Below are 27,676 nucleotides of genomic sequence, written 5' to 3'. Positions count from 1 at the left end.
GACAGAAATCCTCAGAGGATGGTGCATTAAGTGACCTATGTGCTTTCTGGTCAAAGCCTATTTGGCTCTTCTGAGAAAAGCCTCTTTCAGGTGATTTTTCTCTTGGAAAGAGAGCAGCAAAGTCTAAGGAATGGAAAGTTTCTGAATTCTCCAAAGTGAGGACCATGTTTGGGTTTGTTTCTGGTTTAGAGCCCCTGCTGAGTTCCCTCCTGCGGCGCATGCCTGAAATGGACACTCTGGAGATCATGAAGTTGGTGAACTGCCCGAGACCTTCACCCCAGACATGAGGTGCATCCTGGGCGAGTCTCCTTTGGTGCAGGGCTACTTTGTCCTGGCAGGAATGAACTCTGCTGGCATCTCCTTTGGTGGAGGGGCTGGGAGGTAAGTGTTCCTGCTGACACTCTGCTGGTGGGGCTGCTTCCTTCCTAGAGTTACTTGTTCCTGATGTTGTGTGTAATGTCCAGGCGTAACCTGGTATGTTAATGAGGAGGTACACCTAATTTGAGAGTTGTCCATTTCAAAGTAGTCACTGTGGGTGTTCCAGAAATGTCATTGTGCAAAGTGTTTGGGAATTCCTCTTTTGAAATTGGTCTCAGAGACTATGGGATATACTTTTGTACTCAATATTGGTCATTTAGTCATCTGGTTATTTAAGATGTAAGATTTGGAAGACAAATTGATGAGATTGTTATAGACACATTATTCTATCTACTGATTCATGCATGTAGTTTCTCAAAAAAAATAGCTGAGTAAATAAAGTCCAGTGACTGAATTTGTTAGATCCATATAGTGAAAGATCACTGGTGCTTCTCTCCCTTTTCTTCCCTCCCTGCTGTGTGAACAAGAATATGGAGAGTCTGTTTTGCACCCCACTGTGGGCTCTTATATAAGGGGTGATATGTGCAGTCCAGCTTCTTACTATGAAATCAGCTGTCAGGCAGGAGGGGTGGTCAGATACAGCGACAGCGATAGCCTCAGGATGATCGTCACAGGCTCTGTCTGGTCTGCTACACCTGCGTGGAGGTTACTTAATGCCCCTATATTCCCTTGGTTTCCACATGGTTTTCTTAGTCTTTAACAGGATAAATGGATTTATGGAAAGTGTTTACCCCTTGTGATGGCAAATACAGGTAATTGAGGTACTAGAGATGAGGAACATTTCACCGGGCAGCCCCAGTGGCACAGTAGTTTAGTGCCACCTGCAGCTCAGGGTGTGATCCTGGAGACCTGGGATCGAGTCCCACGTTGGGCTCCCTGCATGGAGCCTGCTTTTCCCTCTGCCTGTGTCTCTACCTCTTTCTCTCTCGGTGTCTCTCATGAATAAATAAATAAAATATTAAAAAAAAAAAAGATTTCACATGTGGATACAGCCAGAGTAATTAAAATGTCTATTTATTCATTTACAAACTTAGTGACATGGAAATCTGAATTGGAATCTGGCTTGATAGAAACACAGTGTACAATGTTAATACGGCATTCGTGGAGGCAGAAATGCTCAGTCACCCCAGATACCTAAAGTCACCAGAGCTCTTAAGAAAAATCCCATCCCCTAAAGCGCCTCAGATTATCTTCAGCACCACAAGCTGACACTACATGTGTAGAGAGGGGCTGAGCGGACCGCACATTTACAAACATAAAGGAGTTACAGCCCTGTACAATAATTATAATGGCATTTCTTAAAGTGGTAACTGTGCTGCTAGAAACCCCTTGAATGGAAGAAGCCTCAGAAACTTTCTACCCCACACCTGTTGGTCTAGGGAACGGAGGTTATGGTGCAGTGGATGGGAGCCCTCAGATTGGAGTTTCTTTTCGACCTTCCTGTCTACACCCCACCATGGGACATTCTGGGGTAAGGCACGAGAACCGGGCTAGGAGAGAGGTGCTCCGATCTCCAGTTCTTGGTGTACACAGGAAATCTGGCACAGATCTTTTGAAACGGATATTAAAAATACCCTCCCTACCCTCTTCTAATTTCTGTCCTTGAGAGACAGGACACCAAGAAGGCAGAAAAGGGTTGTGAAGGGCAAAATAGGTACATCTAAATGAGAAAGCAAGCCCACGAAGAAATGCGTTCTCTAAGGGACGTAGATTCTTTACTCAGAGAAGTCAAGAATATTATACAATGAATAACTGATGTTTAGTGGACAAAGAGAAGGCAAACACATAGAAAAATATTTCATTCTCTTGAAAAATAGTGCATTTGTAGTGATGAGGGACTGCAAATGCAAGCCCCATACAGGTGACAGGGAGCCTCACAACTCAGCACCTTAAAGTGAATGAGGCTGAGGTGGGGGTTGCTGGAGAGGCGCTGCCGGCAGGCCCAGAGCCCGCTCCCAGCCCCAGCAGCGCATGGCTAGTGCGTAACACTCCTGTGTCCTCCACCTTCACGTGTCCTCCACGGTTCCCACCCCTCTGCTGTGTGCTCCCGAGTCCTTGTGCCTGCAGAGGACAGTTCTTGACTCCTGAAAATCTTCCCTTTATCATGCTGATCAAAGCTGCTTAAATCAAGTTGGGGAGGGAGGCAGGTGCAGAGGGGGTGCACAAAAAGAAATGAAAACAGTAGAAAGTTCTTCAGTATTAAGCACTAGTGACCAAGCCTCCACCTTGGATGTAAGGAGATCCTTACTAGTTATACTGGCCAAGCAGCTACAAAGAAAATTCAACCTGCTAGCACACCCTGAAAGTGTGCCAGTGCAGTTCTACCAGGACACAGCCTTCCAGGGGCAGAACCAAGACTACAGGTTATGCAAGATTCCCTTTTATCTCCCTTAGGTTCTCAGAGGAGGGGGAAGACTCACTCAGATGCCAGCATGTGTGTCAGGCAGAGGATGAACAGAGCAGGGTGGTAGGTGAGCTCTTCAGTGAAGCAAAACCACCTTCCAAAAGCTGCTGTCATTCCTGCTACATCCGTGCTGGTGGTAGGGTAATGTCTCAGGTACACTCAGAGGCAAGGTAATGGAACTGCTGGTCTGTACAAGAAGGTAAAATCCCGGAACAGGACTTCTGGTGAGAAGCCAAGTGACCAGGCTCCCCTCCTGCAGAAATGGGACAACTGAGATTAATCCCCGAGCTTCATGGTCTCTGGGTCCCTGGCTTGAATGGCAGCTCTTGTATTAGGGGGTACAGCCCCCACCACGGCAGAGCACTAGAAATGTAGTGGGAATTGTTTGGTTCTCTTTACTGTCGCAGGTCCTGCCTACGCTTTGTGTTTCTAGGTTCAAAAGGAAAAGAGCAGAACCCTTGCCTGAAGAGAGCACAAGAGGGGACCATGGATCATTTCAGAGAGAAAAAGGACCAGCAACCTGAAACCAGAGTCCTGCTGACAATTCTCAGGAATCCAAATCCCACAAATCTCTAGGAAGAGATGAGCGGTCACACAAGGTAAATGTGTGTGTCACACAAGGCCCAGCACACGTGGCCCTGCTGCCCCAGGAATGACAATGTTCTGACCGTCAGCTCTGCTGGAGACAGGAGAGTCACCCTCTTCAGTGTTAGGACCAAAGAGAGAAACTACCAGATTCATATTGTCAATACCTGAATTAACCGAAAGAGATTTCAAGAGTGAGTTTTAAGGAGCTAAAAGCAAAGTGTGTATGTCAGGGCACTAAAGTGATGCCTCAGAAAATTAACATCTCGCCAGAGTCTTAAAAGTGTGACCCCTATTTATGGACAAGATGTAACTTACACATAAGTCTAGAATGGTCTTTTAGATTCAACCCCAAATATTTACGAGGAGGAGTGTGGTGCGGAGCATGGGATACCTTCAGTGCCTCATTGCCTGTTTCCATCTTCCTTGGTCAGTGAGGCCCCGGTGCCTGGTTCCTGCTCATCACAACGGCTGCCCTCTGCTCTCCAGCGGGGCCGCACCTCTCCCCTTCGCTACTCCCTACCTCAAGGAGCATCGCTCAGCAAACAGACCTCTACCTACCTACTCCCTTAATAAATCAACTAAAGCCTTTCTTTAAAAAGCGGACACGGCTGTCAATGATCAAGTAGGGATTGTCTGGCTGGGGAGTGTAGAAGGAATCTCTCTGATGAAGTGGGTAAACTGATCCCAAGAAATGCCACAGACAGACACACCTGAGAACTGTAAGCTGCTCAAAAAACAAAAGGCCCTTGTTTAGGATACTTAAAGATCTCTCAGAGCTAATGCTTCTAAGGTACCAAGACAACAGTTTAAAATCAGTAACAGCAAAGGCTGGGTAGTGGTCTGTGATGGTCTCTCACCCCTTAGGAAACAGACCCCGTCTAAAAGTGTGGAGGGCCTTCTCGTACCCCTACCCCCACCCCCACACTTTTCCCATTGGAGACCCAGACTGTGGGCTAGCTGGCCACCCCATTCACAATATATACCCTCCACACTCAGAATCCTCTGCACAAAAAAAAAAAAAAAAAAAAAAAATCCTCTGCACACTCAGGTGGGCCACCTCTGTGTGGACATGTCTGTTCTGGGCCAGAGGAAACAAAACTCGGGAGGCCAGCAGCTCTCCTGAACTCAGCACAGCCAGCAAGGTTTGGTTCCTCCCCAGTACAGTACTAGTTGCTGAGCGAGCCAGCTGGCTACAATGGGCCAGGCGAGGGAGGACAGACCAAGTCGCATGTGCTTGGGGAAGAGGGGGGGGTCAGGCTGGGGCGACAGCATAGAGCAGCAGCAGCAGCATTCTAGCAGCAGAAAACCACCTCAGGGCCATCTTCTGAGATCAGACCCATTCAGCTGGGAAAAGCAACACAAAAGGCAACATGGTTTTCCCTTTTAAACACTGGCTTCTTTACAGAGGCCTCCAACCCTCTGAGAAATGAGTGAGACATGAAAATTTTAGGCAGGGGGCCCTGGCCTGACAGTCTAGTAACTGGGTCGGTAGGGAGGCCAGGAGGGAGCCAGATTAACCATTGACTACAGACCAGGTAACGTCCATGTGGCGCCTCTCGTGAGTGAGGTAGATGGTCATCCTCTTGCCAGAGGTATCAGGGTGCCAACCCACGGCACGATGGAAGAGAATGATCTGCCCGGCTCAACGGCACAGGCTTTTGCCCAGGGCCGACTGAAACCCACAGCAACCCTCCAAAACAAACAGGTTACTCCGAGGCAAGGTGGCCTCACGGAGCTGGACTCTTGCCCTGAGGCCTGCACACCACCAGCCTCCCTGGCTTCGAAACACAGCAGGAGAAATCAGACTGCCATGGTTACCTATTTCCAAAGTGGAGTTTGCGCCTGTCCTGCCTGTCAGGCTTCGTGTCACCATGGGGCTGGGGGGAGGGGGGGAGAGCCCAGAGTGGCATCAGATGGAGACTGCAGAAGGGATAAGGGAAGGGGGAAGGAGGAGAGAGGTTGCAAAGCAAAAGATTTAAAAGCTGGTAGGTTAAAGATCCCATCAAGGAGCTGAGAGCGGGACCAGGAGGAGGAGGGGCCCTGCAGTAGGGGGCAGGCGGGCAAGCAAGACTGGCGGCCATTACTTCCCGTGCAAGTCACTCAGCTCCACGTCATCCTTTCGGCGCTTGTGGGTGAAGAGTGAGGTGACTGGGTAGAGCTTGGCCTTGGCCTGAAACCGGTGTCCTGCGATGTCAATCTCATATTCTCCCCGGTTGATGAAATCTGCTGTCACCACCTGTTCTTCTCCAGTGTCCTCGGAAAAGTTGTGCACAAAGCCCAGGCAGACGTGGCGCTCCAGGGTGTAGCTGTAGGCGCTGCTGGTAGTCTTGCCCGCGTACTGCCCGTTGCGGTAAATGGGCTCTCCCCACCAGGGCCAGAGGTCCAGGTCTGTGTCGTGATCGTCCAGGATGAACATGGTGAGGCGTTTGTACACTCCGTTCTGCTTCTGCTGCAGCAGGGCATCTCGGCCCATGAAATCCATCCCCTAGGAGAGAAGGGCAAGGCTGAGACGGGATGGACAAGCCGCGTGGCCTGAGAGCAGCCAGGGGCAGGGGCCCCCGGTGTTACAGCGCCAAGCCCCGCTCCCAGGCTTCCCACGTGAAGAACTGCGTTCGCCATGTAAAAGATCTCCTCAGAGGACTTCTGTAACACAGGCACACATTTTATAAACCGATTTCAACCACAAGACCACATAGGAAAAAAAAGAAGAAAAATCAAAAATACTTGTCAGATCTTAGAAAAATGTTTATATATACGCACACACACACACATATAATCTAAACAAAAAGCCCATGCATAGGTATCAATGTCACTATATATGTTTGCATGTACAGGAAACCTGAGCAGGACAGAAACTGAGTGATCATGATCAAATGGTGATTTTTAATTTTCTTGATACTTTTCCCTATCTTCCAAAATTAGTGTAGATTACTTTTTTTTTTTATCAGAAAAAGACTGTAGATCTACTGTACGATAGGCAAGGATTGCTAAGATATTAAGTTTAAAAAAACAAGGTGTGATGAAGCAAGCATGTGGAATCCTCCAGCTAGGCGGAGGGGAGTGCATGCTGTGTGTTTGCACTGCCCGGAGCACTCAAAGAGACACGCTACGCTGGTGCTTCTGCGGAAGCTCGCAGTGCAGTTCAGTGGGGTTCAGAGGTGGGAAAGAGACCTGCCATTCCTATCCTCTTGACCTATGACTTTTTTAATGGTGTATTTACTTTAAAAAGAAACAAAATATGAGGCAAGTGAATATAAGATGAGTAATTTGTACAAATACCCGTGCATGTTAATGGAAAAACTTCCCTGAAAGCACTCAGTCTAAAGGAGAGCCAAGTGGGGCTCCTGGATGGCTCAGACAGGGAAGCACGCGACACTCGGTCTCGGGGTTGTACGAGGGAGGTGTGGGAAGCGCCAAGTGTTCACAGCCAGTTTTCATATCAGGACGGACATGTTTTTTATTCTAAGGGCATCCTCACTGGCCTCGTCCACCCAAGGCCATCCCTGGGCCTTCCACGTTTCCTGTGGAGGATTCTGCTCCTGTGGTGGCGGTGGGGTACGCAGTGGGCTGTGCAGATACAGTACCTTCTCCAGTTTTACCCGAGACTCTCGTCCACATTCCAGGGGGGTGGTGAGGGTATTTAGATCCTGACCCCAGAAGGCAAAAAACTTCTCAATTCGAAGACTACGAAGAGCATAGTACCCAGCATTCCGGATTCCGTATTTCTGCCCAACACTCATCACTTCGTTGTACACATGCAGGGCATACTAGAGGGGGGAGACGAGACGTCAGTAACCTGCACACCTTTAGAATTCAACATGGGGGTGTCTGGCAGTGCTGATAGCAGATAACATTGACCTTGACAAGGGAGAAGGTCGTATGAAATTCTCAGGATGTCTCATCCTTGACAAACTAAAGCACTACTGCTGAGGAGTAATGAGCCAGGGTTACCCCTAACCCCGACATAAGCTCCATGAAAGCAGTACCCGTATCTTCCCCTTCTCTCTAGTGCCTAGGACAGGAAACAATCCTCAAGTAACACTCCCAGGTGTACTCTTACCATCCAGTCAGTGGCCAGGCCCCTAATTGCCTCTCAAACAGCCTGCTCATCTGCCCCTGGCTTTGTTCCCCCCCCCCCACCATGACCCCTTAGGCACTGCCATGCTGTGGAATGTGTCACACGGAACTCTATGTACAATGTCTGACTTTTCACAGGTGACAGCACATCTGAGAGACCCAGATCGAGTCACAGAGGAGCCAGGAAGGCAGTGTCCCCCCACCTGTGTCCCACAACAGCCAGCCTCATGGCATTCTTTTCTTGGTTCCAGAAGCTGTAAGTATCAGATACCTTAAATAAACAAAGTTTGCCAAACAGAAAGCCAATGTTCAATCCCTGCCTAAACATACTCTGTGGAATCTAAAGCCCAGAACAGACTACATTATTTGCTTTAAAAACTGTAAAACAGAAAAAACGACAAGCAGAGAAATGCTGTACAATCACATTTACGTGTAGAATCTAAAACAAAAATGCAAACCCACAGATCAGAGTTGTGGTTCACAGAGGTGGGGAGTGCAAGGTGGGGGTGGGGGGAAGTGGAGGAAGAGAGGGCAGAAGACAGGACTTACAGGTAGGAGACAAATGGAACCAGGAAGGGAGCAGACACCCTGAGAACTGCATGCCCCTGCTATGTGACCAAGGCTGAAGTTGTTAAGGGAGTGAATCCTAAGTGTTTTCACCTGGAAAACACCTTTTGTGTTTTTTATCATATTTATGAGAGATGAAGGACACTCATGAAACTCAGCACAGTAGTTCTTTCACAGGGCACCTCAGGCCGCCATGCTGTGCACCTCAAATCTGTCCAGCGGTGTGTTCCCATGACAGCTCAATAAAAGTGGAAGATGCAGAACCCCAGCTTTCATTGGTGTTGCAGTTCTTTCCCCTGGTGGGGTCCGCTGCCCTGCCGGTGGCATTCCTACAACTGAGTAGGCGCCTATCGAATGGGCCACGGCAGTCAGGATGCTGTGAACTTTGGCAAGAGCCTTCATGCTATGGAATCCACACCACACTGAATCCACACGCAAGCGGCTACGGCGTTTGAATGGGGCAGGGGGCGGGGCTGATAAGGAAATGAGAATAAGCCGGCTTCCCTGGTACATTTGCCCTTTGCTGCCTCAAGCTGAGTACTTAAGAGGAAGGCCAGAGAAGAAAGATTTAAAGTAGGTCCCCAGCACATACTCATTTTCTAAGTGCTGGGGATTTAGTGTGAACAAAACAATCTGCCACTTGCTGCCAAGTTCTGGAAGACATTCCCTCAAAGAGACATATGTATAGTTGACAAGTATAGTTAACATGGGTTTCAACTGCGTGGATCTCACGTGCCCATGGATTTTTCAATACGGTACCAGACTGTAAATGTATTTTCCTTAGAATTTTATTAACATTTTCTTTTCTCTAGCCTTCTGGATTGTAAGACTACAGTACACAGTATACATAGCACACAAAGTATGTATTCATCAACTTTAGGGCTTCCAGTTAACAGTGGGCTATTAGTGCAGGTCTGTGAGGAGTCTGAAGTTTTACACAGAGCTTTAGACTGAGTAGGGGGAAGGTGCTTCTGACCCCCCCAACATGACTCAAGGGTCAACCATATAACCTTACTGAGAATGAAAGTCAGCTTGAAAAGAACCCACGCAGGACACAAATCACTTCCTGGCCTCATGGAAAAATCATAAAAATGGGACCAACCCAGGAAAATCAGAAGTAGAAACCAAGGCCTCAAGTAATAAAGCTGTTAGAACCACAGAGCCTTCCCTGCCTGACTGGGTTTTTCCAATTAATGACAGGCACTCAAGTGGCAAACCCGACTGACCCTGTGGCACTTCAGAATCAATCCCTACCTATATAGGCAGAAGTCAACTACCTCTGTATGAGCGCTTCCAAAATAGTGAATAATCCCTTCATCTTAATCTTCTTATATTTGTCTGGACAAGCACATAACATTTCATGGGCTGGTAAATCCATGCTTCAGCTAATAACTAAAAAAAAGCCTACCGCTGTAAGTAATGTGACTAACATCAAGAACAAGACAAAGATGCCTAGGATCCCTACTCCTTGTCACAGCTGGACAAGAGAAATTGTAGGAACAAAAGTTGTTAAGAATTCCTATTACTGTTGGTATATGGTAAGACTGGACCCTGAAAATTCCAGGGACTCAAATGAAAAATAACTATAAGATAACTTAGTAAGGAAATAACACAATAGAAAAAATAGCTTTCAAAAATCATAATCACTTAGGGGCGCCTGGGTGGCTCAGTCAGTTAAGTGTCTGCCTTCAGCCCAGGTCATGGTCTCAGGGTTTTGGGATCAAGTCCCCCATCAGGCTCTGTGCTCAGTGGGGAGTCTGCTTCTCCCTCTACCTTTGCCCCTCCCCACCACTTGTGCTAACAATCTTTTTAAAAAAATCATAATCACTTAGAAGATAACGGAACAATGCTACCCTTTCTCTCTCTCTCTTTTTTTTTTTACTTATGATAGTCACAGAGAGAGAGAGAGAGAGAGGCAGAGACACAGGCAGAGGGAGAAGCAGGCTCCATACACCGGGAGCCCGACGTGGGATTCGATCCCGGGTCTCCAGGATCGCGCCCCAGGCCAAAGACAGGCGCCAAACCGCTGCGCCACCCAGGGATCCCAATGCTACCCTTTCTCATTCACACCACCACCACCACCACCACCACCACCACCGAAAGATTTTTATGCCTGTATCAAGAAAACTTCAAAAACCCCTGAAAGTCACACAAAAAACTTGAATAAAAACTAAAAGGCATTCTTTGTAAGATTCAACATGTCAGTTCTTCCTAATGTATAAATGGAACATAATCCAAAAAAAAAGCCCCCCAAAATGGTGTTTTTTACTAGATAATTATAAAGTTTCCAAGGGGGAAATAAGGAACACGAAGGTTTTTTTCCCCAGATTTTCCAAGCACTGGAGGATAAGCACTACCAAATATTAAGATATCTAATAAAGACTCAATAATTCAAACAGTGTGATCCTGATCATGGAAAGACCAAGGGAACAGAATAAAAAATCTAGAAATAAGCCCAAATACATACAGGAATTTAGTATCTGGTAAGGGTAGAATGTCATATCAGTTGGTTATTCACATGGAAAAAAAAGTTTGATTGGTATCTCATGAAGTACAGCAAGAGACAATGCAAAATGATGGAGCACTGAAATATTTTTTAAAAACCACAACCCTATACAACAGAACAATACAACTATAAAAGCACTAGAAGAAAACTGGAAAACTTTTACAGTCCTGGAGTGCAGAAGTCCCTTCTATGTATCAACCTCTAGAAGGCACAAAAGATGAACTCATTTACATAAAAATAAAAAAATTTATGTAACGTGCAACATTTCTCGTAATTTTTTTCTCATAATTTTTTTTTTAAAAAAACTTACTTGGCAAAAAACAAATGGAAAGAAAAATGACAAACTGAGGAGCACCTGGGTGCTCAGTTGGTTAAGACTCTGACTCTTGGTTTCAGCTCAGGTCACAATCTCAGAGTGGTGAGATCGAGTCCCACATTGGGCTCAGTGCGGAGTCTGCCTGTGACCCTCTCCTTCCCTACTCCTCCCCCTACTCATGCAGACTCTTGAAAAAAAAATCTTTAAAAAAAAATGACAAATGACAAACTGGGAAAAAAAATTACAACTCAGCAGCAAGGATTGATTTAGTGCCTAGAAACTGGTAAAAAGACAATCATTCAATAGAAAAATGTACAAAGGGTATGACCAGAACATTTATTAAGCATTTACTAAGTGCCAAATAACTTCTCTAGGTGCTGGGTATATAAAAGTTAAAACAGACAACCCTGCCTTGAGAGAACTTACCTTTAAACAAGGGTAATCTGATGAACTAAATAAAGAAAATACATTTTATCAGACAATGGTAAGCACTATAGAGCAAAACAAAACAGGGAAAGCAGAGAGGGAGAACCAGGGGGTAGAGGGGTAGCTGCGCCCATTAAGGCCTCATCCAGAAGATGCCATGTGAACAAGATCTGAAGCAGGTGTGGCTGTGAGGACCTCTATGTGGGAGAAGGACACGCCAAGGAGGGGGAACAGCAAGTGCAAAGCTCGAGATAGGGTGAGGTCCGAAGAACACCATGGAGGATGGGCAGGCAGGAGTACGTGGGTCCTACAGATAAGCTTTTACTTGGAAATGGATTCTGAAAAGTTGCTTCACACATGAAAACAATTAAAAGCTCAATGACGTTCTGTACCTATCAGCCAAAATGTGAAAAAGCTGTCTTGGTGTGTGCACACACACGCCACGCGGAGACACTCGTACGCAGAACCTCAAACAGCAAAGGACAGCAGAGGGCTACAACCATTAATGTCTATTGGTATCAGACTAATAAAATACATTATGATTCGATGATTTGATGGAATACTAACCACTGTTAAAACAGAAAGAGGAAGCTCTTCTCTTTAGGTACTGACCAGGAAGAATCTCTACGAGAAATCGTTAAGAGATCAAGATGAACAGCAGCAGGACGCTTTCATCTGTGTTTCTGAAAAGGGCCTTGTGAATGTCTCTGAATTTGCTTGCATATGCACAGAAACTGCTGACATGACGTACAAAAACCAATACTTGCTTCATTAGTGGTGGGTGGTGGGAACTGGTCGGATGGCACTAAATCCTTCCTACAAGTTTTTATGTTTAAACCATGTAAATGTATTTCTTCTTCAAAAACAGTATGTAACTTAGTTCAGAATGTTCAAGTCCCTCTATTGCAGCCTTTCTCAGTACCCAAGGCCTGGTCAGACAGGGCTCTCTAGCCCCGCCAGTGCCCAGCAAGCCACCTTCCTCTGTGAGGCTCACCTCAATGGGGATATAAAGCATGAATCCCGGCTCTCCTGTGTGAGTCATGCTCATCACCCGGATCCCATTCGCGTAGCCCACACTCATCTCCTGTGGAAGCAAAGGGAGAAGGGCAGCACAGAGGCTCTTCAGAGAAGTGAGGGCGCCATGTCTGCTAAAGTGATGAACACCTGAGGTGAACCCCTCCTGAGCTCTGCACCCTCTGTCTGACCCTAAAGGGGATACACATGAATGAAAGAAATTCATCCTCAAAGTGGTCTGTTTCCAAGTACTGGGGTCACCAGGAAAGGAGTACAATCTCTACAGTCTCTCTTCTCCAGAATGCTACCAAGCTGCTGGTGGGAAGTTGAACCAGTCTTTATAAGCATGAAACCTTTCTTTTTGCAAAGTCCTACTAAAGATTTGTTTTCATCGGCATCAGGAGCACCAAGGACCAGGTAAATGTCTTCCTGGGGCGCGGGGGGAGGGGGGGCGGGGGCGGGCAGTGGGGGGTTGGTTGTGCTCTGGTGGTCAAGTCCTGGGCACCTGCCCTACAAAACAGGATGCCTGATGACCACAGAACATGATGCACCTGCTACTCTGGGGTCAGAGACCGGGCTTCTCACACTCAAAACGTATTCATAGCAGCTCAGTTACCTCATGGGCCTCTGACACAATCACTGTTCCTCTCATGGAAAGTGGTAGGTCCCAGATGCCACTAAAGCAAACTATTCCCATGAGGAGCCCAACATGACATGCTCCTCTGTAGGCTCATACATGCAGATCACTCGCTCAGGAAGCAAACGGTACAGGGACCCTCTCCGGCTGATGGCTAATGCAAGAGTTTTCTGTTGCTCTCACTCCACCATGGAGAAAAAGGAAAACTATACTGCCAGTAGGTGGATCCAGCTTGGGTTTGAACTTCAGAGAGCGTCCATCAGTAACTGGCAGCTGTTTGTTACAGGTTACCAAACCCACTAGTCTGTTTGGGACTCTCATCAGGATTTAGTTCAGGTTTCTTTACACAATTACAAATTGCTACTGTTGCCAAATTTAAGAAACATAAACTGTTTAGAGATTTGCCTAAACTGCTTCTCACATGGAGATGCCACATACACAGAAGTTACTCTCTGAAGGGAAAGGGGGAAGCGTTGCCAGGAGAGGGACCTGACCTAACTACCATTTTTTGGCATCAGCATCATAATCCTTTAAAACTTAAAATATTTAATCCACTGCTACACAAACACAAAACACTAAATAAACAGGACTGATATTCTGAGAAGTTAAATCCACTTCAAAGATATCCTAATGCTTACTGAATAAGGAGAACTGGAAGGGTAAAAAATTTTAAAAAATGAATTTAGTCATTTGTTTACTTAATAAAAGCCAGAATACCCTTTGTGGGCATTAATGCTACAATAAGAACATGTAATTGCCATCCCCATAAAAGAAATATTCCCTGCCCATTTAAAACTAAAACTTTGGGACACCTGGAGTGTCTGCCTTCGGCTCAGGGCGTGATCCCGGGGTCTATGAATTGAGTCCCACATCGGGCTCCCTGAGAGGAGCCTGCTTCTCCCTCTTCCTGTGTCTCTCATGAATAAAATCTTAAAAAAAAAAAAAAAGCTAAAACTTTATTAGCACTTACCTTGCAAAACAGACTTGGGAAGTGGTCTGGAGTCATAGGAGCATAGGACAGCTCAGACAACACATCCACAGCCCGAGGACCAATCAGATTGAGGGCTAAACGAAAAGAACAAGAGATGCTCATCCAGGTAACAGCTGAGCCAAAGAGAAAAGTCTGTTTTGGACACCCCGGCCTGGGTGTTGAAACCATAAAACCAACCTTTTGGTTAGGTGATCCAAGGGTGGACACAGAGCACCCCAATTTTGGGGACCACACCTCTAAATGCAGCTGCTGAATGCTGGCAAGAGAGAGCGTGCTTCCTCTTCCCGGGTACACAGGGAGACAACATCCCATAGCCTCAAATGCAGTTAGATTGGGTTGTGATCTGTTCCGGCCAACAGGCTAGGAGCCCGCTTTCAGTTCGCACTGTGTCTCCTCCCCAGCATTGCTACGTGACAGGCACAGCCCAATCCCAAATCTGCACTTGGAGGAGAGCCCTGAGGAGAGCTGCCCAACCACTTTGGATCCCATCACATGACAGCAGGTTGTGGTAATTACACAGCAACCTCAGAGGCTGGAAAACAACTGTGGTTCTATAGTTTCCCAATCAGGTAGCAAGAAGTTAAATGGAGTTGCTGCTATGATGAACTGGCGGTGAGGGCCTGCTGGGACAAGGGGCAGGAATTTGTTAAGTGGGGGGTGGGCAGATCTTAAACCTGGAATGAGGAGATTGAAGGGGAAATAGAAGTCCCAACAGGACTGCTGAGGAGGAGATCATCAGGAAATTAAGTCATCCTCAAAACTTATTCACTCACTTAAAAAAAATAAGGAGAAATTCTGAAGAAAATACTACTTAAGTAATAAATTTAAAAATGCTTTTGGGGGCTTCTGGGTGGCACAGTCATTTGGGCATCCGACTAACTATTGATTTCTTCTCAGGTCATGGTCTCAGGGTTGTGAGATCAAGCCCTGAGTTGGGCTTAGCACTCAGCATGGAGTCTGCTGACAAGTCTTTTTTTTTTAAAAGACTCATTTATGGGATCCCTGGGTGGCGCAGCGGTTTGGCGCCTGTCTTTGGCCCAGGGCGCGATCCTGGAGACCCGGGATCGAATCCCACATCAGGCTCCCGGTGCATGGAGCCTGCTTCTCCCTCTGCCTATGTCTCTGCCTCTCTCTCTCTCTCTCTGTGACTATCATAAATAAAATAAATAAATAAATAAATAAATAAATAAATAAATAAATAAATAAATAAATAAATAAAATAAAAAAAAAGACTCATTTATTTTAGAGAGAGCGCATGCATATAGGAGGGAAGATAGGGAGAGGAAGAGAGAGAATCTCAAGCAGACTCCAGGCTGAGCACAGAGCCTGACAGAGGGCTTGATCTCATGATCCCTGAGATCATGACGTGAGACAAAATCAACAGTGGGAGCCCAACGGACTATGCCACCCAAGCACCCCATCAAATAGGTAAGTAAATATAAAAAGAAAAAAATACCATTCAAATGACTGACCCATTCAATATCTGACCAATACTTGTGCTCCTCCACACTGGCTATAGGGGATAGAGCAGTGCACAAAACAAACCGAAAGTGAAGCACAACTCACTCCACACCTCACTGACAGAATGTGGGTATTAGAGATCGACATACGACCAGAGAGGCTCTTATATGCCTCTCACTCTGACCCCCACCTCTGAACATCAAACAGAAAGAAGACAAACGGAGAAGATATGTGGACGGACTGGTAGTTTCCCATGCAGCTGATGGCCTGGGCCCAGCTCACCAGTGTATTTCCAGGTGACGTCCTCCAGGAGCAGGTTGCTATCTTCTGGCATATGTTTCTTAAGCCAGGCCCAACAGTGGACCTGCTGGTCGGTTGGGGAAATCATGAAGAAGCTGAAAGGGAGGCAGAGAGTAATGAGAGCCAGGCAGCAGGCAATGGGTCAGGAAGCAGGCAAGTTAATTCATTTCAAAGCGACCAGTGAGCACAAGACTGGCAAATGGTCTGAGCTTTCAGAGAGGGCCAGTAGCACCTAATTCCTGGATCTACCACCCAAGGACCAAACAGAAGATTCTGGCTTCCTGTTAATGCCAAGATAGCTACTACCATAAGTGAACACATCTGCCCTCTAGGGTGACTGATCTGTCCACATCGAGTTCTACAGAATCTGGGGTGTTCTCTCTCCTTCCCTTGTGATTTGTGTTTGTACTGCACTGCCAACAGACGAGGCAGGAGCTGCTGAAACCTCTTTTTCCTCAGTATATACTCCCTCCCGGGTAAGTGAGCTGGGGGCTCTGCTCTACTGCATCTCGTCCTCAGAGGGTGGGTGGGGGGGGCAGGGGGGCCTCACCTGCGCTTGCTCAGGCGCGCTATACTGCAGTCATTCTCGTAGCCCCCGCCCTCGTTGAGCATGCCGGTGTGCACAATGTGGCCCACGGGCACATCCAGGTCATTGGAGAAGAGGTACTGTAGAACTTCCAGTGCCTGGTCCCCGGTGGACTGTAGGGTGAGGGAGCAAAGCAGAGCACATGAGCACAAGCACATGTGGCCAGGTGACACAGTCCACCATGCAGAGTGACTTGCTGAGGAAACTCCTCTGGTCCCTGTGAGCAAGGTCTATGGATTTACTCCACTCAAGAAGCTCCAGAGAAAGCTACCTCTGGAGTCGAAGGAAAAGTGGGCCTCTGCAAGCAGACTAAAAGAGCTAAAAATTCAGAAAACCGGTATAATATAGATAAAAAATGAAAATATACCAGAGTTCTTTTTTTTTTAATTTTTTTTTTTTTTTATGACAGTCACACAGGGAGAGAGAGAGAGGCAGAGACACAGGCAGAGGGAGAAGCAGGCTCCATGCACCGGGAGCCCGACGTGGGATTCGATCCCAGGTCTCCAGGATCGCGCCCTGGGCCAAAGGCAGGCGCCAAACCGCTGCGCCACCCAGGGATCCCTATACCAGAGTTCTTATAGAAGCTGTTTTAAAGTGACAGCAAAGAAGGTGCATTCATGTATATGCACAGGGTCCTCCTCTATTCTTTTGTTCCCAAGCACTTACTGTTATTTCAAACTTTGTGAAAGAAGACATGTCGATGACACACACGGCCTCCTTACAGCACTTGACTTCAGATTCCACAATGTCGAACCAGTCTGGCTTATAGAAAGTCTTGCTCTGCTCCAGTGCTAGGAGGTCTGCGGACACAATGAAAGGAAATGAGAAAAGAGATTTCTATCGGGGACTCTATATACACGTTGGTATAGTTTGAAGGTTTTTCTTCTTTATTCTTCTAGGAACACATTCTAGCTGTAATACATTTTAAATGGGTTTTATTGATTCTTAGAGCAAAAAAGAACAAAAATGAGAACGGGCCCTCTTACCCTTGTCCGGTGGCACAAAGTACTTTGGTCTCTCAAATCCATGTTTCTCCATCCACCTGGCTCCTTGTGCATCCAGCCGGTCATAGAGAGGAGAGGTGCGCAACTGCCTCCCGGTCTGGAAGTCCCAACGGGGAACCTTCAGGTCATACAGCAGAGCTGGAACAGAATAGAACAGTCTCTGCAAGCCCAAACTGCCGGGCCGGGAACACAACATCCACCAGAACCAGGAGCTGCTCCTAGTCACAAAAGCACACTCTCCAGGCTAATGGACCTAATGTGCAAACAGTACCCGGTGTAACAGGCCGGCTCCAAAAGAAAGAATAATGCTGCAAGAACCGCTGTCATCCCTCCGTGGGTACGCAGCTGTGAGCCACACAGCTCCAGGTCTCTGCTCACAACTATCATTTCAAATCCATAGGCAGAAACCGCAAGCAGGAGGTCAGACTTCTCGGCAGAAGGCGGCTGCAGCACGAGCATGCCGGGGCTGCAGTGTGCAAACGTGGCACATGCTTCTTTACATAGTGCCTTTGTCACTGAGACCTCACAACTGGTACAGACATTTCCTAACACCTAACCCATTTCTGAAGTGAAGGGGCCCACAGCCTTGATTTTGTGGCTCTGAAATCGGACAGGTTACATAGTCCTGTCCCAGTGACATCACATAACAAAGCCAGGGTCAGAATTCATTTTTCTTGTGCCTAATCAGCAACAGCAGTTTGTAAAAATAGCCAGAAAGAGTGTGATCTCTAGTCCCTTGCACAGGGAAGACCTGACCTTACAGCATTCCACATAAGAGGGACAACAGGGAGGGGAGGCTGAGAGGTCCAAGAGAAGGAGCCACACTGGCTGCTCTACCCTGTGACGATTTTTCAATCTCCCCTCACTCTGGAGGTCCAATTTACACTTTCCCCAGTTTCTATCATGTGAGAACCAGAGACAGGCATCATGTTCTCAAGGACAAACTTAAGCTCCATTATGATTTGCACAGATTCTAAACGAACTATGCCTGGGGAAGCCAGGACTTATGGCAGGTCAACATTTTAACTAAAATATTTATTAAAATTGAAGAACCTTAGTGGCCACCCACACTGCTGCCAGACCCCGTGACTCCGACAGTTCTCTGCCACAGGCTAGAGGAGCATGCAGGTGCTAACAGTTATCTAAAGCCTCGTCATCAATGGAACCCCGGCTACTAAACCAACAATTCACTGTTAACCAAGAATGGTGGTCGCAACCAGTGTAGAAATTTAGCTGTGAGCAGAAATATGCCCCAAATATTCAGGTACATTTTGGCAGTCTCAGAATTGTTCCTCAGTATAGGACAATGACACGACAGTCTGATTTGGTTCAATTCCTGATACAAAAGCTGGCTCTAAGAGCTTGCTAGAAAATAAATCAGAGACAAGATAACAAGTGAAAATAAAGAGCCTTTCAAAGTTGGAGGGAAGTGAGAACAAGGAGAAGAACAGTAATGTACATTCTGTATTTACCCAAGAAGTGGTTTCCTACCTTGCTAGCATGTTACAGTTAATGGCAAAGATCACTCAGAGAAGCTTGAAGCTTTGAGAATAACCTGGCAAATTCTCTGCCATGGAAAGCACACCATGATCACAGATAAAAGAGGCAGCAAGAGCATTACCTGGCATTCTAGGCAAAGTGGAAAGCAGATGGCAAACACTATGAATCTACAAGAAGCTGCTGCGGGGACTGGACAGCAACCAGCACCTGAAAGTCCTAGTCTGCGTTCCTGTTCCCCGAGGTTAAGTAGAAAACAATATACTAAAGAGACTGTCCCACAAATGTCACATGGGGCCTCGTCCCCCAACCAAACATCAGAAGCCTGACTCACAGCAATTATTACACAACTGAAGGAAAAACCTGCCCCCACTCAGAATGATCACACAGGCTCGAGGGAAGATCCCTTCAGCGAGGTGCAGCTGGGCCAGAGCTCCACTCACGCATGACTTCCATGACCCGGTGGCGCAAAAAGGTGCGGCTGCTCTGGAGTGCTCCAAAACGCTTCAGGTCCAGTTCCCAGATGTTTTCTGAGGGATAACCGTGCACCATCCATTCGGCGAGGTACCTGTTTAGATGTGGGGGAAGTTGCTGGGCCTCAGATGGGACGCTCTCCCAACTGTACACGGAATCAAGAACCAACAGAAACATCCTGTCTGGTCACAGATTGGTTGAAAATTTGGGGCAATTTCCTTAACTTTTCTAAACAAATACGGATCCATCTACTGCTCTCAAAACCACTACGATGATTTTAGCTCTAATAAGATTCCCTAGAAGTGTTCTAAAAATAAGCCACATCTATTAAAAAAAGACTAAAATAAAATTACAAATGTACTCTAATTTATACATCCAATGGTTTTTTTCTGGAAAACCCTCAGGTCGTTATACAACTATCTGACCACATTTCTGTTCCAAACACTTTTAGTAACTCCTCTTCCATAACTGTTTTCAGAACCATTCTACAAGCCACTAAAGAAAAAAATGGCCTCATTAATAAAAAATTTAAAAATTTAATTGCGATAAAATACACAGAACATGACAGAACATAAAACAGAACATAAAATTTACCATCTTCATCATTTTCATGTGTAAGGTTCAGAGGCATGAGGTACTCTGAACGGCTGTGTGACAGTCCCCACCATCCACCGCTAGAATTCATTCATCATCTTCCCAAACTGAAACTCCCTCCCCTGACCCCAACCCTGGCCATCGCCCCTACACTCTGAAGTAACTCACAAAAGTGCAGCCACACAATATTTGTCCTTTCTGACTGGCTTATTTTATTTTTTTTAAATACTTTTATTTATTTATGATAGTCACAGAGAGAGAGAGAGAGAGAGAGAGAGAGAGAGAGGCAGAGACACAGGCAGAGGGAGAAGCAGGCTCCATGCACCGGGAGCCCGACGTGGGATTTGATCCCGGGTCTCCAGGATCGCGCCCTGGGCCAAAGGCAGGCGCCAAACCGCTGCGCCACCCAGGGATCCCTGACTGGCTTATTTTAACTGGTACATAATTTTTTTAAAAAGACCCACCTTAGGCAACCCAGGTGGCTCAACAGTTTAGCGCCGCCTTCAGCCCATGGCCTGATCCTAGGGACCCGGGATAAAGTCCCACGTCGGGCTCCCGGTGCATGGAGCCTGCTTCTCCCTCTGCCTATGTCTCTGCCTCTCTCTCTCTCTCTCTCTCGCTCTCTCTCTCTGTGTCTCTCATGAATAAATAAATAAAATCTTAAAAAAAAAAAAGACCCACCTTACTCAGCATGATCATCTGTCTTACTCACAGTACTTAACGGTTTCCAAACTCAAATGCCTTCAAAGGATCAACATTTTTTAAAAAAGATTTTTATTTATTTATTCATGCGAGACACAGAGAGACAGAGACAGGCACTAAACCGCTGAGCCACCCATTTGTCCCAGGATCAACATTTGTAACCGCTGCAAGAACTGAAAAGTACAGCCCACAGGCTCCAAGAACAATTCCAGAAGAGGAGTTCCCAAAATACTTTGCACGATGACACTTCTGGGACATCCACAGTCATTACTTTGAAATGGACAACTCTCAAATTAGGTGTATATCTTCCTCATTAACATACCAGGTTACACCTGGACATTACACACAACATCAGGAACAAGTAACTCTAGGAAGGAAGCAGCCCCACCAGCAGAGTGTCAGCAGGAACACTTACCTCCCAGCCCCTCCACCAAAGGAGATGCCAGCAGAGTTCATTCCTGCCAGGACAAAGTAGCCCTGCACCAAAGGAGACTCGCCCAGGATGCACCTCATGTCTGGGGTGAAGGTCTCGGGGCAGTTCACCAACTTCATGATCTCCAGAGTGTCCAGTTCAGGCATGCGCCGCAGGAGGGAACTCAGCAGGGGCTCTGAACCCGAAACACAAACCCAAACATGGTCCTCAGCTTTAGGGAATTCAGAAACTTCCCAATCCACGGGCTTCCCTACTCCCTCCCTCTCCTTGCAGAGAAAATTTCCTGAAAGAGGCTTTCTCAGAAGAGCCAAATGGGCCCTGACCAGAAAGCAGAAACCATGGTGGAATTAAGGGGCAACCCCACAAAGTGCATGGCATACAGACTGAGAAAAAAAGACACTCTTCAGAATGACCAGAAGCTGTAGGAGGACACACAATACACGAGCGTTAGGCAAGATCTCCAGGGGAGCAGTACTTGGGGACAATCTCTTCCATAGCACCCAAGGGGACATGCAATCAAAGCAAGGATTTCCTAAACTGGACCAGCTGCAAAAGACAGGTCCTTGGCTTGTGTGCCAGTAAGCCCACCATCTGGGAATTATTCCACTAGGACAGTGGCAACGGATGAAACCAGACTGGAGCTGGCAGGAGAATCCATATACTATTCTCTCCACTTTTAAAAGTCTGAAATCTCGGGATCACTGGGTGGCGCAGCGGTTTGGCGCCTGCCTTTGGCCCAGGGCGCGATCCTGGGGACCCGGGATCGAGTCCCACGTCGGGCTCCCGATGCATGGAGCCTGCTTCTTCCTCTGCCTGTGTCTCTGCGCCTCTCTCTCTCTCTCTCTATCATAAATAAATAAAAATTAAAAAAAAATTTAAATAAAAAAAAATAAAAAAAAAGTCTGAAATCTCCCACAATAAAAAGTTTATTTTTTAAAAAAAGTCCATTAAGGATAGGAGGGAAGACTCTTCATTATAGACCCTTTTATCTTTTGAACCTGGATTATGGGACTATATTAACTAGGAAACAAAAATGAAATTACAAAATCAAGTTGCATATAAATACCAGATCACTATGATGTACACCTGAAACTAAAACAGTATCATAGCCCAATTCTTCTTCAATATAAAAAAAAATAAAACCTGAATAGAAGACCATATTAACAAAAAAGATTCTGCTTTCTAAAAATTTCTTCTTCAATCTTACATGCCATCCTACAAAAAAGTCTCCTTCTAGCCTAGAATTTCAGCAATGGTTTTAGGTAAGTAATTAGCCAGAGGTCCCTTGACCAAGATCTTCGTCCCCTGAATCTGCTACCCAGTTCGCCTTAGACCAGGTGAACTCTGTAGACTGCCCCCTGGGAGCACCTCGTGGGGTGGTGACAAAGATCAAAGAAGGAACTCTTCTTGAAAATGCTTTCAAAAGATAGCATCTTAGACAAACACAGGACATTATAGTCATCCTCTAGTTCACACACCAAAGTGATCCCAGTCTTCCTGCAGATTCTGAATCTCCAGCTGGTTCTTGCCCTCAGTGAAGATTGGCTTCGGGTTCTTCTCAAAGCCCCCAGACAAGATGCCACCCTGCCAGTTCCGGATATAAATTCTTCCATCAGCATCCACAATAGCTGAGGAAGGGAAACAACAAGGGAGTGGGGAACAGAAGAGAAAAACAAGGTTTAGAGGTAGGCCAACTTTCTAAATGGACAGAAAAAGCAGAACAAAAACACCATTACTGGCTTTATTAGCGAAAGAGCATCCAGTAAACACAGATCTTCTGAGATCATCGGGAAGGATCTTCCCTCTCAGATTTACAGTGGAGACTATTTCCCTGGTCGTCCCTAACCTCAGCAGTTAACCTAGAAGCTCTAATTGGTCCTCACAACCAAACTACGGAACTACCACAATGCCATTTAAAGCCTAGCAGAAAGGGGGGACCCTAAGCCCATTCTAGGGGTTGAGACCTTTCAGGTGATGTCAAGCCCTCCCCTGTGGTGCTTGGGGCCATGGAGCCATGTGATTCTGTAGCTTACCTAATAATCTCTCTACAATATATGTCATTCACGTCAAAAACTCCAGGTTGCATTCCAAATATTCTCAATTTGGACCTCTGTTTGGGATTGCAATTAGCTTATAAAACAAACCAACCAAAAAACTGCTTCAGTGGAATGCGTTTTTGTCCATCCTTTCATAAAGAGCTCTTAGAGAAAAGGTAGAACTGGGTCGGCCTCCTTATAACATGCTCCAGAAAAGATAAGGCTCTTTCGAGCACAGTCTGTCCTGGGCAGAAAGTCTTCCTTTTCAGAGGACAGGACAGTGGCAAGGAAACAATATTAAAAACAAAGCAGAAGTCCTCACTTGGTGTGTTGCTCTGCAGAGGGGTCTCCAAGGGGCGAGTCAGAAGGTAGAAGTGTTCGCAGGCATGTAACGGGATACTAACCGGCTCCTCGTTGGACAGACCCAGCTCGTATGCCCACTACAAACGGACAGATTGATTTGTGGGTGAGAAGAGGAAGAGAAAAGACAAATGAGCAAGTTTATCCATTTGCAAAGAGTTTGATTTCAAGTGGCCTGTGTGCACTCTGGCCCCAGTGTCAGGGGCAGGGAGACAAGCTGTAGCCTCCTATACACAGTTATGTGGATGGGGAGCAACTTTATACTTCTTACACCATAACAATTATTCTTGACCAAAGAATGAGAGATTTAATAGCTAGTAAAAGGAGCTCATGGGGGGCAAGTGAGGCCCTTTTAACAAAATGCCTGGCCTCAACTACAAACCCCAGACACCATCCCACTCAGCCTTCATTCACAAGGTAAAAAGTACCCCTAGGTCACCTAAAGACTAGAGTGGAAAGCAAGGGACCAATCTGCCTTAAAAGTAGAAGCAGCTTAGTATTCTAAACTGAATCCATGCTCCCAACACAAAAAAAAACAGCCTCATGGGATGCCTGGGTGGCTCAGCGGTTGAGCGTTTGTTTGCCTTCAGCCTGGCCCAGGATCCTGGGGTCCCGGGATTGAGTCCTTCATTGGGCTCCCTACATGGAGACTGCTTTTCCCTCTGCCTGTGTCTGCTCTCTCTGTCTCTCATGAATAAATAAACAAAAGCTTAAAAAAATTGCCTCATATTTTATTTGCCAGGTTGCAGGATGAAAGGAAATATCATAGAAGACCCAACGCCAAGGATTTCTGTCAATGCCCGACTGTTTCACAGACTTCCTGGCCAGGAGAGCACCGATTAACCCAGGGTGGAGGAAGGAAGAGGTCACCCCAGTGCTCCTCTCTGAGCACTAGCTAGAGGTCTTCTGATTTAGAGTAAAGGATTTTGAGGTTTCTAGTCCAAACAAGGGACATGTGGTCCCTGACGTGTGCTTAGCCCAACACAGTACTGACCCTACGTTTCTACACCTAAAATCCCAGAGGTAACAGTTAAGTGAGAAAGTCAGTGACACAGTACAGCTGGTAACCTACCTGACCAGCACAGTTGACAAAATACTGGCACTCGATCTGTCCTTTATCTGTCTCCACACCAGTAACCTGACCTTTCTTGACCATTACATGAAGAACGCTTGTCCGGTCATAGATCTGAACACCTGTTGCAAGGTAAAGAAAGAGTTAGGTGCATCCAACCTCTGATGGCGCAGAATAAAGGCCTCTGCACCAGATTCTCAACCCCCAAGAAATGCTGAAAATGCCAGATCAGTGCTTTATTTAAAAAAAAAAAACTCCCGGGAACCACATCCTGAGACTACATCAGTGTGCCTCTTCCAAGACTGAGAACAGCAGGTGACTGTAATACACAGCTCAACTCCCAGAGTCACAAAAGGCATAGGAGAAAAAATTCAAATACAGCATTTTAAATCCTAATTCACCCACACCTCGGATCAGTTCATCTGAAGTGCAGAGCACCTTGGACACTGGTTAGTGCTCCCCTCATTCATTCCAAACCCAGGACATAGTCAGCTGTGGATCCAGTCCTCACTGTGGCTTCTTGACCTCGGAGCCTCTCAGATTCTGTGTGTGTGTGTAGGGGGGATTTCTAGGAGCCTGAAGTGCACACTGCTCAGTATAAAAGCAGTTCTTACAACTTTAATAAGAAAAATGTGGCCCTAAGAAAAAACATTAACAGTACATTCAAACAAATATTGTGAGAGCCAGTGTTCAAAACCAGAAGGCAAAAAAAAAAAAAAAAAAAAAAAAAAACACAACAACAAACCAAAAAAACACAGAAGGCAAGCTGGTATCAATGCTGATGGTAAGATACCTTCCTACGTAAACTCTTCCTTCCTCACCCAGACACCTCCTTACCATTTTGGGAGGCAGCACTTGCCAGGGCGAGAGCCACATCAGCAGAGGACACCACTGCATCCTCGGGAACATGCATGGCCCCCACCAGGTCGTGCACGTTGAGGAGAGGGTGAAGTTCGGCGACTTTCTTGGGGGAGATGATCTCAGAAGGGATGCCTATGACACTGCCGCAGAACACAAGGGGACAATGACATGCATGGCCCTCTGGCAGAGGTCAGTCTGACAGGAGCGTCGGGACAGGCTTCTAGCCTCATACGTACTTCAGCCTCGAGTTGATGCGCTTCAGGGAGATCAGCCGGTCCTGAGTTTGGGCCAGAAAGATCGAGCCTGTCCTTATGTAACCTGTAAGGAAAACCAGCCCAGACTAAGCAGATCAGGCCACCTGCAGGGGCCAGGAGGGGGGCAAGCCCACTAGACTACGAGCTAGACCAGTGAGGAGTCCTGGCACTACCACCATCCAGACATCCTCAGCTAAGATTTTGGAAGATCAAGTGGGATTTTCATGTACATCTTAAATAATCACTCTTAAAATAAAAATGAGAAGTACTGTTTTTACAAAGCCTTTTGGAAAAGAATGTAGCTCAGAACCCATCTCTTTCTTCAGTCTTTTTAGGCTTTCTCCTCCTGGTTTTGGTGGGAGAGTGACCCGTGATGTAGGCCACTCACAACATCAGCACCCAGGGGCTGGGACAGGGCCAGTGGGAATGTAGCTGAAGCTCAGCCAATCAGGTCCTCCTGGGATACTGTGTCTGGAGCAAGTGAGAGAATGGCTGTGGAGGCCAGTCCTCTCTGAAGCAGCAGCGTCCTGCCAAGTGGGCCCTGTTTCAGCTGAGGGGCTGCCTGCTGTGGGGTCCCCATGGCCCAGCCTCCGCACTGCCTCCTCCCAAACTGGCAGCCTCCTGCCAAACTGACTGGCTCCAACAGCCTTCCAACCAACTCCTTTTTGCCCAAGTTGGTCAGAGTCAATTCTTGTTCATTGCAATCAACATTCCTGACACAACCATGATCACGCTTGGGTGAGTGACAATCTCCCTAACATGCAGACTCTCAGTTCTGATGATGAAAAAGCTGAATCAATCAGGGTATCTTTTTAAAAGGCAGCACAGGAGGATCACCTAAATATTTTTTTATCTAGTTTGAAATCTTCAGGGAAATATGCCCTTCCCTGACATTACAAGAATGTCTCAGTTGGAGAACTGACATTTTAGAGACTGATTTCTAAAAACTGTAGATAGACCAGACCAGTGCAGTGATCATGGTCACTGACTTGGAAGCTAATCACACTCTGAGTCTCACCTGCAGACAAAGGCTTCAGTAGTCACTCCCAGTCACTACCAAACACTCTTAACACATCACGGTACACACATGATGTCAAATCGCACTCTTCCAAACAGAACCAGCTGCCATAACAGCATATCACTGGTTCACAAGATTAATAGCCTACTCTATTCCCACAGAGAACTCTAAAAGTTTGGTCTAGACCTTTCTGACATAAAATTTGCTTTATCACAGGTTTGAAGCTGTAAAACAGAACTCTTACGTTCAGTAAGAAGATAGACATCTGATATTAAAAGACAAGTCACAGAAGAAATATGAATGGCCAATAAGACTACAATACAGGGACACCAGGTGGTTCAGTGGTTGAGTGCCTGCCTTTGGTTCAGGGTGTAATCCCATGGTACCGGGATTGAGTCCCATACCAGGCTCCCTGCATGGAGCCTGCTTCTCCCTCTGCCTCTGTCTCTACTTTTCTCTCTCTGTGTGTCTTTCATGAATAAGTGGATAAAATCTTTAATTAAAAAAAAAAGACTACAACATAATGTTTAACTGAAAAAGATGCAATTTGGAATCTGATTACTTTTTTCATTTCTCAGATTACCAAAAATTGAAACAATACTGTTGGGGTAGCTGGCTGGCTCAGTCAATAGAGCACAAGACTCTTGATCTTGGGGTTGTGAGTTTGAGCCCCATGTTGGGTGTAGAGATTACTTAACAAAAAATAGAATGAAGAAATAAAACAATACCCAATGTTGAGAAGACGATAAAGAAATAAGCACTCACACACATGATTGGTGAGAGGGGATACCTCTTTTGGAGGATGATCTGGCAATACCTATCAGTTTAAAACACAGACACCTTTCGCTCAAATTATCAACTGACTACATCTACCCTTTGGAAATAGCAAGAGAAAACAAACATATACTGACAAGGGTCTGTGCTGCATCATTATAACAAAAAAAGGGGGGGGGGACCTATAAATATCAGGTTTATATTTGCAGGTAGTGGGACCTGCATAAATAAACCAGCACACATATGGACCCTTTCTCTGTAGTTATAAACAGACTTAATTATGAGCTGATCTGGAAAGCCATCATAACACGCTTTCATTTAACAATTACTAAGAATGTTTCTGTAT

At 46.3% G+C, this 27,676-nt stretch overlaps 1 protein-coding gene across 1 annotated transcript; it reads right to left on the bottom strand.

Moving 5' to 3' along the window:
* Window positions 1–1,376: 1,376 nt before the first annotated feature.
* On the bottom strand, window positions 1,377–25,624 carry LOC129500307 (pyruvate dehydrogenase phosphatase regulatory subunit, mitochondrial; the record flags this gene model as incomplete). Its single annotated transcript, XM_055311019.1, has 15 exons — window positions 1,377–5,855; window positions 6,955–7,137; window positions 12,257–12,346; window positions 13,884–13,978; window positions 15,648–15,760; window positions 16,216–16,364; window positions 16,918–17,051; window positions 17,238–17,393; window positions 19,196–19,320; window positions 20,938–21,130; window positions 22,434–22,583; window positions 23,314–23,431; window positions 24,424–24,545; window positions 25,261–25,424; window positions 25,521–25,624. Coding segments are annotated over 15 exons (2,301 nt in total), but the record flags the coding sequence as incomplete, so codon positions are not given.
* Between the last annotated feature and the right edge of the window lie 2,052 nt (window positions 25,625–27,676).

The sequence above is a fragment of the Nyctereutes procyonoides genome, unplaced genomic scaffold, assembly GCF_905146905.1.
Source record: "Nyctereutes procyonoides isolate TBG_1078 unplaced genomic scaffold, NYPRO_anot_genome, whole genome shotgun sequence".
NCBI lineage: Eukaryota > Metazoa > Chordata > Mammalia > Carnivora > Canidae > Nyctereutes > Nyctereutes procyonoides.
This window is presented reverse-complemented; position numbering and strand designations above follow the sequence as displayed.